General features: G+C 35.8%; 1 protein-coding gene across 1 annotated transcript in view; it reads right to left on the minus strand.

Moving 5' to 3' along the window:
- Positions 1–14,344, minus strand: part of LOC149779433 (polyribonucleotide 5'-hydroxyl-kinase Clp1-like) — a 64,653-nt gene that overhangs the window by 29,352 nt on the left and 20,957 nt on the right. The window contains exons 6-7 of the mRNA XM_089940093.1: positions 10,232–10,430; positions 8,206–8,295 (exon numbers count right to left, since the gene is read on the minus strand). Of these exons, the coding sequence (XP_089796219.1) occupies positions 8,206–8,295; positions 10,232–10,430 (289 nt within the window). The remainder of the gene's footprint in view (positions 1–8,205; positions 8,296–10,231; positions 10,431–14,344) is intronic.

The following is a 14,344-nucleotide window of genomic DNA, read 5'->3' on the forward strand; positions in this document are numbered from 1 at the left end:
TCCCATCCCTAACTCAAGACAATGACAAAGGAATCATAACAAAAAATATGCTTAAATAAACTCACATGACCTGACTGAAATTCCACAAGCCCAGACTCCAATCTCCACATGCCCAAAATGTTCCCTTTTAATACTGTCACACAATACAATAGCTACAACTTGAATTTAAAATTCAATAGGGTTCAAAGGGGTTTGAAGGTAATGCAAGTGTCATTAGTGTTCATCACTACACTCACTAAAAACTGGATGGTCCTGGTGTTCAAACGTCTCTGCTGGATTCTCAGACCAGTGCATAGAATTAATAGCCCCCACGCACTCATCCTTATCTTTTTTCCTTTTTTTTCGCTGGCGTTCTTCATACAGTAAAACTCCGTCAACCAAGAGAATGATCATCAGGGCTGTTCCAGTAAAACATATATAATCAGTCTTTTGTCCTTTTGTTTGTTTTTCTGTCAGCCAAGTATGTCTCTGATACTGTGAAATCACAGATTTTCATGGTGGCTTATTATTTGTAGATGTCACTGATCAGTCCCTTAATACCTACTAATTTAACATCCATGAATACAGATTTTATAATAGATATTTCCATTCTAATACAGAACTCATGAATTTGTATCCTTACTAAACTCTGTTTTTCCTAAAGTGATCAATATGTCTTGCTATTTTTCTTTGTTCTCAGGCATGCTGCTTTTGATTAGAATAATAGTTAAATCTTGTATTGCTTTAAATGTGTGGTCAGATTCTATGATTCATTATTATTATTTTTTCTAATAAATGTTTTGGTAAACTTGTATGATTTGTCAGAGAAAAAAAAACACAATGATGCCTGTAGAAGTGATGTTGCATCATTTGTCTACTTTTACACTAATTTCTTGTAAGAACATCATTTTCAGTTACTGATGTCTTATTTTTACGCCTTGTTGCAAGACTAATATAAAGTTATAACAAAATATAGCAAGTCAAACATTTTTATATCATAGATTTTAAAAAAATTGATGAAAGTCAAGGAATCATTTTTCCCAGAGCACTCATAAAATCAATGTCACTGCAGTTAACTGCATTGTCAACAGCATCATCATCACTGATGGCCTAGCAGTAACATTATACACTTTCAATCCAGTTGTCACAGGTTCTATCTCCCACTTCTAGTCTTTCATATGAGACTTATACCTATGGCCTGAGGGGCTTTCGTGGCAGAGTGGTATAAGATGCTTGTCTTGTGATACAGATCTTAGGGGCTTCCATGGCAGTGGTACAAGATGCTTGTCATGTGATTACTTGCCTCCAATGTGCTAATGAGAATGTTGCCAGTTACTTGTGGAAGGTCAGTGGTTCTACATAAGTGGTGTTTGGTGTCTCAAAAGAACTTAGATTTTCTTTATCAGTAAAACTGGCTGCCATATATAGATTCTCTTCATCTGAAAATGGTGTAAAGGCCATACTGATCTACTGAAACCCCGAGAGCTCATGTCTAAATGACTTCAGCTGTTGGAGATAAACGTCAAATCAACAGAGGCTCCATGTGCCCAAGTGTACTAAGGTGCTTGCTTTTACATCACTTAAACATCTCACAGAGTGAGTTTGTGTCACAGATCAACCAATTTTGGTTGGTGGTCTTTCGGGGTCCTTCCTCCACCTAATATATTGTAAAAAAATCACAAACCACACTGAATCAACCAACTAATCAACTGTAGCAACAGCAGCAAAGGTACTAGTCAATCATTTTTGTCACAGCTGGACGAGCTTACAACTTCTGACTCAAGTAATTTTTGTAGACTATAGAATATCGTCAATTATGCCTTTCTGACAGTTACCTAAAAGTCATCATCAGTTGGTGCAAATCGATTTTTCATGGTGAGCATATGAGATGGAAAAGTCTTGAGCAATCCTGCATCACACACTCCCAAAAAGTTTACATTTTAGCTCACTTAAATTTTCTCTTAACAATGTTCATTGTTCCAACTAGAACTGTTATAACTTATTGAAGCTATATTCACCAATATCTGATGATATGCATCTGTAACAAATATTTGTAACAAAGTATGAGAATGCATCAATGTTTTTCAATGATGCATTTGAACTGAGCAACAACCACAATCAACAAACCAAGAAATAAAATTATTCACATCTCTCGGGCAGAAGTAGGGTATAATCATAATCTGCCAAAAGATTTTTAATTTTTTAAATCTGCCAAATATTTTTTCCAACCATACTGGTTCAGTGGACATATTACCAGAATGGACAGAAACAGACCACCAGAAGATTATAAAAATCAATTTGATACAGCTTTTAAGTAGCTAAATTCATATTGGTTTAGTTAACTGTACACCCTTTATTGTCTTCCTTTTGATGAAATTTCTTACCGAAGCTGACAAAATAATGTTGCACACATATAAAAGGAGGCACACTTCTACTCATTATTGTTTTTATTATACTTCTCCATTCCAGTCTGTTCTAATGATCTTCTCCCCCCACATACTGTTTGTCTCGTTTATGATATGTATCTAAATTTCTCACTTACTTTTCCTACTATTATACAAATGTTCTGTGAATATGCATATCAGTGTAAAACACAATGGGGAGATTAAATTCAAGATTAAAAACCTCTACATTTCTGGATATATTCTGCTTGGATTCCATATTTCTGCACAAAACTCAGAGTTCAGGACTCTGCACTAATTCAGTTCCGACTGTAAATTTGTGTAAACACCACGATATTAAAATTTAGTAACTTAAAATTTTGAGTTCTCATGATCAAATTTATATCAGTATAGACACATCTATGACGACAGCTTTTGTGAAGAAAAAAACCCATAACTGCCGCACCATTTTCTGGATCTATACAAATTTGAAATGTGTGCTTTTAATACTGCACCAAAGAGTCAGCTGCTGATTTCAGTAACGAGTCGTCCAAACTCGGGTCTGTAATGGGATGGAAATTATGTTAATAAAACAATGTCCCTCACTTTTTTCAGTTACAAGTAGGATAAGCTCTCAAAAGATTGTTTTTACTAAAATCTTACTTTCATTATCAACCAATCAGGGACAGTCAAACACATATATACTCTATTTTATCTTCACTGATTTATACATTGTATTATGGTTCTTGTTCTTTCACATCAGTAGTAATGGGAGTCCTTGAACAACTCAATGGTTGTAAGCCTTTTTCGACCATGCTGAATGGACACACTGTAAGATAATGTTCAAGTAACAGAAATACCATGGGATAACCAGAGACCAATAAAACTGAATAGTCAAGTTATCTCCTCTGCAGGGATGCTGCCAGGATTTCAGGATGAGGAAGTGGTGGTGGTGGGAATAGCCATTGTTAAATATCTCCCTAACACTTAAATATCTGTCACTCTTTCTTACTGTTCCACTCTGTTACACCTCTACTGAAATCAAAATTCTCAAAGAGATGTCATCTCTAGTTGTATAGCGATTATTACTGCGAGGTCATTGGGCATGGTCACGTGGTTGTGGTGGCGTCTTGGTTGGGATGGCATAAAGACTATAGGCTTACTCTATATTTGACAGCTAATTATGATGTCAAAAGAATTAAAAAATTTCTAGCAATTTAGTTGTACTTGGATACTTGATTCATAGTCAATGAACAGGTTCTAATATTGATGTGTTTATTTTGGAGCTATATTCGTCCATCACATTCAAGATCTGGATATACCAAAGGTGAAATTGGTCCAGTTGCATCCTAAACTACTATCGTGGCTACTTCAAATGCTACTTAATGTGAAACTTTAATGCAAGAACTCGTAGCTTCAGTGATTTTTGGGTTAAAAAAATTAATTTCTTCTCAAACAACTCAATTTGGTGCAGATTACATTGTTTTTTAATGATACGGTGAGAATTCTTGATGTGTAAAAAATGCACAAGAAATGAACATCAGATCAGAAAATTACTACCACTGGGAAAATACTGATAGGAATATACAGAAATAATGATATAATTATTTAAGGAGAATATGTGGTGACAATACGAGCTCTAGTTCTACAACTCTGTGAAAAATACATCTTGTACAACTACTGTTATTTCTAACAGCACTGTAATATGGCAATAATTTCTGTCCACATTTTACTTTAGTCCCTAACTAATTAATAGTTTTAGATTTTACAACACTAAGCACATTTTACCTTTTGACAATAACACATCATTATAAATATTTAGATTGCAAGAAAATAGAAGTTACAATTTTATTAAAAGCACTGGTACCAGTAAGACCAAAGGATTTGTTAAAAAAAAAAGAGAATCAGGATAAACAGATTAGTAGTGTAGTAAAGAATCCATATATCAGAATGACATCAAGTATTTTTTCATTAATTTCTTCATCAGTTAATGATACTGCTTAAAAATGTATTGTACTAGATAATATAGTTTTTTAGTTATCCATTTTGCAATACAAATACCAAATGATGGCTTGGAACATAAGTGCCAAAAGGTCTGCAGAAAATACCACCATGATCTATATATATATGGAAGAACCAAACATAAACAGGTCAAATTTTATCCATCTTGCTTTGAGTTTACACAGATCAGTCAGTCTCTTATGTTTAATGTCATTTAATTTTTGCAAATAGAGAGCATGTGCATCATTTGGTCATACATCTGCATATGATACCAAAGTTTGTCTTTTTATTCTTTTGTTGCTCAGTGGTTCTGCCAACTTGAGATCTACACGCACTTAATTATGTTGTATGGGGATTTTCTAAGGTTCCTTATGAGCATTAATCTGTTAATTGTTTCTGAATTTAATATGATCCTCCTCCTTGATGTACAAATATTATTCTGTGCTGTGAACTCCTTTCATTGCCTGCTGTCTGAAACGCATATGCATAACTAGCTTGAACAAGTTACTGTTCTTTATAGTTGTGCAATTTTCAACATCTCACATGTATGGCCCATGGGTATTCTCTCTTGGATATCTCTGTCCCGGAAAGAAAAGTTTTGAACCAAAGGTCTTGTTAGGATTTTAAAACTAAGAGTCACTGGCTCCCATTTTGGTAAAAATATGAGTCCCATCAGGAAAAGTTGCAGTCCCTCTCTCAGACAACTATGCCAATTATAGTAACTATTGGTTGCCATAGAATTTAATTTCTTCATTCTTTATAACACTGACATATTTATAACACTGACATAGCTCTTGCTTGTCCATCAGAGTGAGTCTAATTTTTTTGATCCAAGGAAGGTCTTATTCAAAGCACTAAGCTATGCATCACACACTTTCATACACTTGGCTAATGTCCCTTTCAAATTAACAGTTCTAGCAACTTTAGCCCTCTCCTGAATCTCACAATCTTCGTCAGTTTGCCGTTGAACCCCAAAATACTCATTCAAGTCTATGTCTCAACGTGTCATGATTCCGAGGTCACGTGCACTGCTTATTCCGTTACACTCAGAAATGAACACAAGATTGAAAGCTAAAGTTGTTTATTTGATGTACTGTTATAAATGACCACATGTACATCTCTGGGTATTTCTGCCTCTAAATTCAAGCACTGTAACTATCAGATTTTCCCACCCAGCTGCCTGTCAAAGCCTTTGATCTCGCCGCTTAGCTATTGCATCATGTTCTTTTGATGTACTCTTATAATGGTGATGACGGGGGTGGGGGGTGGGGTGTGCTTTCAACCACTAAATTCTGTCATTGTAATTATCATCACAGCTAACTGATCAACACATTTTCCCACTATGCAGGTGACTGAAGCAGGATTGGCATGTATTTGAATTTTACCGCCCACCTAAAAAAAAAATTGGCATCCAAATACACGTGATTATAAGCGTTTCCGAGACCTCTGTCAGTTTTCACTAACATGAACCCTGCCAAAGATTCACTTCCTTGAATTATTGTTTTGCTGCCTCTTATGCCAATTTTTTTTTCTTCCATAATGCTGTAGGGTTTTAAGTCCAACATTCCTATAGTCTGCTTGTTTAGACATGGGTATATTTAATATATATAACCGGCATATTGTCCATCCAACACGCACATTAGACTCGCACTCAACATCAATTTTGGGCTCAAAATCACACTGGTATTTCCAGTGACATTTTTCCGATGTCCAACAGACAGATGTACATGAAATTCATTGACATCATAGCTATCACCAGCCAGTATTTGCCGACTGAAAAACGTCGTCTGAAGACAATCTGTGTTGTGATTCAACCATTTGGTCTCCTTTTTGGCCCTTATGGGAAACACGCATTTGTAAAACTTCCACGATGAAAGTGAGGCTAAAACTCCGTAAAATGCCTGTTCCTGGGCCAATGAATGAATCAAATTTCGTTTAACAGCCATTCATGTCGAACCGAAGTATCCAGATATCTGGGTGTCGCATCAAGCATTGTGAGACAGCTGCGGCAGCGCAAATTACGTTGCGAAATGCACTTTTAAAGTTAAAGTTAAAAGTTTAATAAAAATTGCATACTGTGCAAAGAACATTTTTTATATCCGCGGCATTGACGTAATTTCCGAACGCGTATCACTGCTTTAAAAGTACGCGAATTCGTACAAAGTACGTGCACTCGGGCGTACTGGCATCATTTTCTGACCCAATGTTTTATTCACGTTAGACCGTTGGGGGGGGGAGGGAGGGGGTAGATGCGATTTTAAATATATATTCGGTTTTTTTTCTTCTTTCTGCCAAACCACCAGCGATTTCTCATTCTGTTACCACAACCCACAACAGAAGTGATTTTCCTAACCAACCTTCCAATGTCAGAATTAAAATAGTTCAAAACACAACCTCCTACAGAAGTTTTTTTGAAGTGCCATCCCAGTGGGGGGGGGGGGATATATGTTTTACTGGAACAGCCCTCATGCTTTGCATTCTATAAATGCAGTAAAATCCGACTGCCAAAAACATTGCCACTGTTCACAAACTTGTCAAAAATATAATACATTTGGCTTAAACACTCTCATTCAAGGCAATATTATGTAATAACTTTTGTTCTCATACACACACCTGTCATCTCTTAATATGTTGTTCCACTTCCCATCCTACCTATGCAAATTAGCACAATGGGCTCACCCACTGAGGCCTTCAAACATATCTCACTAGCTACTGTCAGCCAATTAAGTAATATGTGAAATGGTGGTTTCTACATGACCTTTTTGCCTTTAACTGCTGCTATTTAAACTGCCTGAGATATTCTTACATCAGCTCCAATCATGACTTTACTGTTTATACATGCTACATGTAATGGGCATATACTGAAAATAGTGGTTGTTTTTGGAGGTGGTGGCTTTTTTTCCTTCAGATTACTGAAAAGTGTGTTTTTTGAAACACGACTGAGTCAGGAGGTATGGGAGTACAAAACCGTATTTTCAGTATGACACGCTATACTTCAATTTGATTAAGATCATTTCTCAATTTTACATAGTCACAGTGGTGATTTGATTCAGATCACTGGGGCTCATATCACTGCTTACATATTAACTGTCAGTTATACACATACTATAAAATAATATACTATATATATATATATATGCATATATGTATATACGACTGACAGTTAAACTGTAATGTAAGCAATGATATGAGCCCTGTGATTTAGATTGCGGCATGTCAGGTTTTCATCATCATGAAAATACATTAGTACATTTCATCAGCATGTCAAAGTTTCCAAACTGTTTTTGGACAAGCCCAATGGGCACCTCACTTGGAATACAGGACATGCCTGATCTAGAGTGGCCCTGGGCATCAGCTATCAGATTTTTTGAGCATTGTGACATGTCTTCCTTCTCAAGCTACATATACGATACTTTGGTTTGAAAATATCTGAATAATGTCAATAAAGCTTTTTCTTCTTTTAAATGTAATGGTTGACCACTTGCAGAGACACCAATAGGTGGTGTAGATAGTCAAGGAGAATACCCCTTTTGCTGATAGCTGCCTTCCTATCCCCAAACCCCACACCAAGGAATAATCCAAATCCTGTCTCCTTCTCTTCCTTAACCACACACCAAAGGTATTAAAATCATGTCCCCTTCCATCCCTACCCCCATGTCATGAGAATAATTAAAACTCTATCCAATTCCCTAGCCTTAACCACACATCAAAGATATTAAAACCATGTCCCCCTAGCCCACACCATGAGAATAAGAAAAACCTGTCTCCTTCCAATCCCCTAACCCCACACGAAAATTAAAACTATTTTGTAATGAAAATGATATTGCATGACTTTTACATGTACCTTCAAATGACCCAGCTGCATGTTTCAGGGAGTCGTAACCAGCTCCACGCACCCAGCCTCCTGTATTCACGATAATACCACTTAAATTGGCTGAAAAATGCAAAATTTTAGGATTTATTACATACAATATGGAGACAAATACTTCAATATACAAATGTGCCTTTTTTTACAGTCTGAAGCATAATACAGTGTGCAAAAACAAAATTTGATTTATGTTAATGAACTTAAAAAGGCAATATTGTGAACTATAGATATTCAGAGCTGTGCAGGAAGAGGAATAACTTTAATAATAATAATAATAATAATAATAAGGACTTTGTGTAGTACCTAATCTTTAGAAGCTCTAAGCGCTTTACAACATTAGACACCACCTATAACATAAAAAACATATATAATGATATGATTACAAAAATCAAACACCATGAAATTAGAAAACATTTAAAAAAAAAACATGCTGAAATATTTAAGGTAGGAAACATTATTAGGTCTTTAAGTTTGTTCTTGCAGTCAAAATAAGTGAGTTTTAAGAGCACTCCTGAATGGGATCACTGTGTCTTTGTGTCTTAGTTTAGTGGGCAATTCATTCCACGTTGCTGGGCCCTGGTAAGCAAAAGAACATTGTCCATATGACTTCGTTTTCAAAGTGGGAATAATGAGGAGGAGCGTAAGTATCGTGCTGGTGTGTACACATGGGTGAGGTCGGATAGGTATCTTGGACTAGAGTCCGTCAGTGAAATGTTGCCCAGAGAACAAATTTTGTGTTTGATTCTGGATCGAATGGATAGCCAGTGTAGGGTATAGAGCAGCGGGGAGGTGTGCTCTGATCGTGGTACTCTAAGTATGATCTGAGCAGCTGTGTTTTGAACTTTTTTTGAAGTTTCTGGAGTAGATATTGAGATGAACCAGACAGAATTGAGTATTCAGTGCTTTAAGAGAGCCATTGCCCAATTCAAAACATTAAGGACATGATCTGAATGCTGAACCCATCCTAGAATGAAAACCTTTAATCCAATCCTTACTAAAACTGTTGCCACTGCTGATGCTGCTTTCCACTGGCACGAGTTCAACAACAGATTCTTGTTTATTTCTAGACTGTGACAAATGATTTACTGTGATCATGGATTACATGTGATCAGCAAATGTGCACTTGATTTTTCCACATTTTCTGCCATGACATATAACATATGATGTTCATTGTTGATTGGATGTTTGGTTTTAATGGCACTTTAAATACATTATGCAAAGGAAATAGGAGCTACATTACTTTCCCAAGGATAAAAGAGATGACAGGGTAAATGAAGATAGAAATTGTCTAATAGTCTTTTTTTTAAACTCATCTAAACAAAGAGCAAAGTTTGAAGTTTATAATCATTATGGTCATTACAATCAGAAAATTCTAGCAAGTGAAAGACAAAAACTGGGCTGCAATAATAAATGTAAGAGGGTTTCATGAAATAACATGCTATGATATCATTGTTATATGATTAATTTGGTTTATGTCTGTAAAACATATATGGTCCAAACTTTATGATTACACATGCAAAACTCCAAGAATAACTGGGTACAAAATGCTGACACATACAAAAAAAAGTATTAGAAAGTTTCAGCTGAATACTGTCACTGATAATGCAACATCAAAAACCTTGAACACAGAACATTATCATGGATGCCACTGTCAATACTGCCATCTTGAAAGACATTGTCAATACTGCCATCATGAATGAGAATGTCAATATTGCCATCATGAATGCCATTGTCAATACTGCCATCGTGAATGACAATGTTAATACTGCCATCATGATTGACGATGTCAATACTGCCATCTTGAATGACAATGTCAATATTGCCATCATGAATGCCATTGTCAATAATGTGATCCTGAATGACAATGTCAATACTGCCATCATGATTGACAATGTCAATACTGCCATCATGAATGTCAATGTCGATACTGCAAGCATGAATGACAAGCTGCTGGAAGGAGCAATACCTATGCCTTACCATTCATTGATGAGACAATACCTACTTTTTTTACTGGCATCACATTTCATATTCACAACATCTGCAATCCTTGAAACCAGGATGTTGTACAATTTCAGGTTAGTTGCAGGACTGATATGTCCATAGTGGAAGACAAGTGGGGCACACTGGTTAAATCCTTCCTCAACATCTGCAGGTCGCTCAACTGTAAGGGCTCCCATTGTACCAGGGATGGATACATCACTCTTGAAAGAAAAATTAAGCAAGTCAATTCAGTTAATGGTTTATTTTGCCTCCCTACTGTGGCAAGGTTTTCCAAAAGTATACAAAGATCAAATCTGTGATCAAATATGAAAAAACTGTATGTATAACACACACACACACACTTTAAATGAACAGCAATTCATACAAGTAATGTATTGTAGCATCAAAGTATTAAGACGATGACTGCTGACCAAGATCCATTCATTCGATGCAGGTCTAAAGCAGCCAAAATAATGAAGAGTTTAATGTTGCATTTTTCTCAGTTTATCGTGGTATAAACTGTCAGTTACCAAATCACACAGCAAATAATGACTTCATGATGTACTTCAGAAGGTGTGGACACAGACACTTGTTTCTGTTGGTGATAAAAGAAATTATTACACCATTCCCCTGCTTCAAATTAAGGTGACTACAAATAATGTGGTTTGGAATCTGTCCTCTTGCAGATTCTGTGCTAATATTTGTATCCCTTTCAGTCACTATTACATATATCAGCATCAAAGAGACATTCCAAAACGTATTTCCCCATGTAAGATTTAAGTACTAAACAGTTCATTTTGCAAGAATTTTCTCTATTGCTTTGTACGTATTTAAAGTGGGTTAGTATGCCATTATTTTGTGTGTCACACAGTAAATAAGCTATAGTTATGATTGGTTGTTATTGTTTTATTCTGGACCGGAACAAACAATAACAACTAATCATAACTGAATGTAAAATATTTCACAGCATGACACTCTAAAAGTGTAGCCATCATATTCGATACAAGTGGACAAGATGTGAAGCAACAGTAAAACTTAGCATACTGGTGGTTATTAAATGATCAGTAAAATACTTCAATCATACATGGAGTACAAATATGGTATGCTTTTATTATTTTAATATATAACTGTGGCTATGCATGCTGACAAGAAAAAATAATCAGCATGGCATTCATCGGAGGGGGCCAGATTTCAAATCACATGAGTTAGTCACTGTGTGCTTACTAATCTGTAACAGGCAAGTGGGTGCTGTCAGTAGTTTTTCTTTGTTACTGAGCTAAATAAGTGCATGTGCCTATGATGGCTCTCTGAGATGAATTCTCAATTTAAAGAATAAAAAGGCAAATGACTAATAATTATTCACAACTGCTGAAGACTTAAGTAAATTGTATAGGGTAAATATTTTTTGTATTCATTCATTACCGCTTGTATTGATATGGAAAAAATATTGATACATCAATATATCGATTATCCATTTCACCCCTAGTGTTGATGCGGTAATTTTCACAGGAGAGTAACATTTTCTAAGTCAGACCATATATGAGCAACCATTACTTGCACTAGATATAGCATCAATTCTTCACACAGTAATCAATACAGATTAAAACACTTGGCAAAAAAAACGCCTACTTTCTTGAAAAACAGCCACAGCTGTCAAAGTCCTGAGTTAAATTTTTTTAGTCAACTGCTAAGACAATAATAATGTATCATAATACAATGGCAGATCGGAGTTTGTGCAGTCTGCAGTTGGATATGACTCATAAGTGAGTATTTTAACCCTTTACCTCATGCAAGCGTCTTTGGACGCCTCTACTCCATTTGCATGGAAGCGCCGTTTGACGCCTCTACTCCATTCGCATGGAAGTGCCTTTTGATGCCTGCTGTAAACATCAGCCATTTTGAGCTGGTTTTCGTAGCACCACCTCGGGGAAAACCCCCTATTTGATACTACATTCATTTCTGCGAATGACAATTACGTCAGATCATATGGTTGCTGTTTATGCACTAGTCGATATCTGCTATTTAAAATAACTGGGTCGTAATCTCCACTCTCCAAAATGGCAGTCACAGATTTCATTCAGTACTTACAAAGTTTTCACAATTAGAACCAAAAATGTAAAATGGTGAAAACTGTTCTTAAACATATCATACACTACATTGCTTAACAGTTCACAGGCAGGATTTCATTCAGTACTTACGAAGTTTTCACAATTAGAACCACAATTATGAAAGATTCAATAACTTAGGTAAAGGCTCTGATATTGATGTAGGCAGCAATTAGTTTTTTTTTATAAATTATCAAATTCAGATGACTTAGTGATGTAGACACAGATGAAAAACATGTAAATTTCGAGTATGGGAAATGGCAGCTAAGGTTGGTCATGCGGCCTCACTGACATGACGGTGAATGAGTTCTCTCAAGATTTTAAAGCACATAAAAAATTCTTCCGTGAAAAATAATTACACAGCTATAACAATTGGACTTTACTCTTAAATTTTTCCACATATAATAGATGTGTACCAAAAATGTTAAATGTAACATACACTACATTGCTTAACACTTCACAGGCAGGCCTATGCGTATGCTGTCGACTAGGTAACAGGTGTTCTATTTATAGCGTGCTGCACTTTGTCACTATGCTCTATGTGGTAAAGGGTTAATGTAACTATCAATGCTTTTCAAGTGCATGAATGAAACAAAATATGATGATAAACAACCTGAAAGAACTTTTTAAAATAATAATATTTTGAACAGCAATGTTGGTGTGATGCCACAAGAAAATAGCTCCCATGTTTTGCTATCTGCTAAAAAGGGTGAGAACTAGAAATGTGTTACAGGTGAATGGATGCCACGAAAATTGACCAGAATGCAAATTCTAATGTATGTGTGTGTGATTTGTATTTTTAACATAGCTTTAAAAAAAATTCAGTCATATCATTACGATGTCACATTATCCTGACGCCAGGCTGACCAGTCCTAACACTAACCTCTCAACTCATTAACCCCTGGAGGTTTTTGTCGTTTTTGCCTGAAATGCAAGTAGGAAACACATTTTGGGGGCTATTTCTGAATACATCCTAATATATCAACTTGCAGGAGATTTCTGGTTAACTTAATATCTAGCTGTGTTAGAAACATAATTTTTCATTGGCTATTTCACTCGCCATGAGCAGAAGGGTAAAAGTTTGTTTAACAGACCGATCATTTTAGTATCGAGACCACTCTGAATTACAAATGCCCATCTTATCCTACTTTTTGAAAAGGTTCGCCTGTCTGTGTGCAGTTCAGAATGATCTGCCTTAGATCAGAGGCCAAAAGGACAAAAAAAAAATCCCTTTTGTATTTTGTAGTGCAACTAGAATGTCCAGATTATTTGGCATTACTGTAGAGCTACATCTGTCTACCTTTCTATAATACCACCCATTTTAGTGCATCATGCATGACCTTGATGCTACAGAGCTCGGAAGTAGGCTACTACCTCCTGACACGTAAACGAGGTGCCAGGGATTATTGAGTTAATGCTGAGCACCTAAGGCAGATGTTAGCACCATTTTTATAAGTCAGTGGTATGACTCGATAGGGTTCAAACACATGACCTCCCACATCTGAGGTGGATGCTCTACAAAATCTAATCAAGGTGTGATGGATGGATGGATGGATTAACAACAGAAATACAATAACCATGCAACTATTTTGGCAGTTAGAAAAGAACCAAAATAATTATATACTATTCTGAATCATATTTAGATGAAAATTTCATAAGGTTCAAAATATTACACTGGTAAAAACATGTTGTCGGAAAGGAATAATGTCCTTTATTCATAACAATGAACAACATATTTTACATTTTTAAAATACAAAATATTTCAAAAAGTAAAATGTATCAAACAAAATATACAGCAATTTCTCACTAAAACAAGAATGTGGGTCTGAGATCACCCATCTGTTTACATCTAACTAATAGCCAAATACAAAAACAGCTGGCAAAGAAATATAGTTCATTTGGATTCTTTCTGTATAAGTTTCATCCAATACTGACAATTACTGATGTTATGAAGATAATTGTCTTTAAGGTTTCTCTTCCTTTGAATCTTCATCCATATATGATAGCAAATCAGCATCAGTTGTCCAACA

Source organism: Sinohyriopsis cumingii, chromosome 17, assembly GCF_028554795.1.
Source record: "Sinohyriopsis cumingii isolate HCF-2022 chromosome 17, ASM2855479v2, whole genome shotgun sequence".
NCBI lineage: Eukaryota > Metazoa > Mollusca > Bivalvia > Unionida > Unionidae > Sinohyriopsis > Sinohyriopsis cumingii.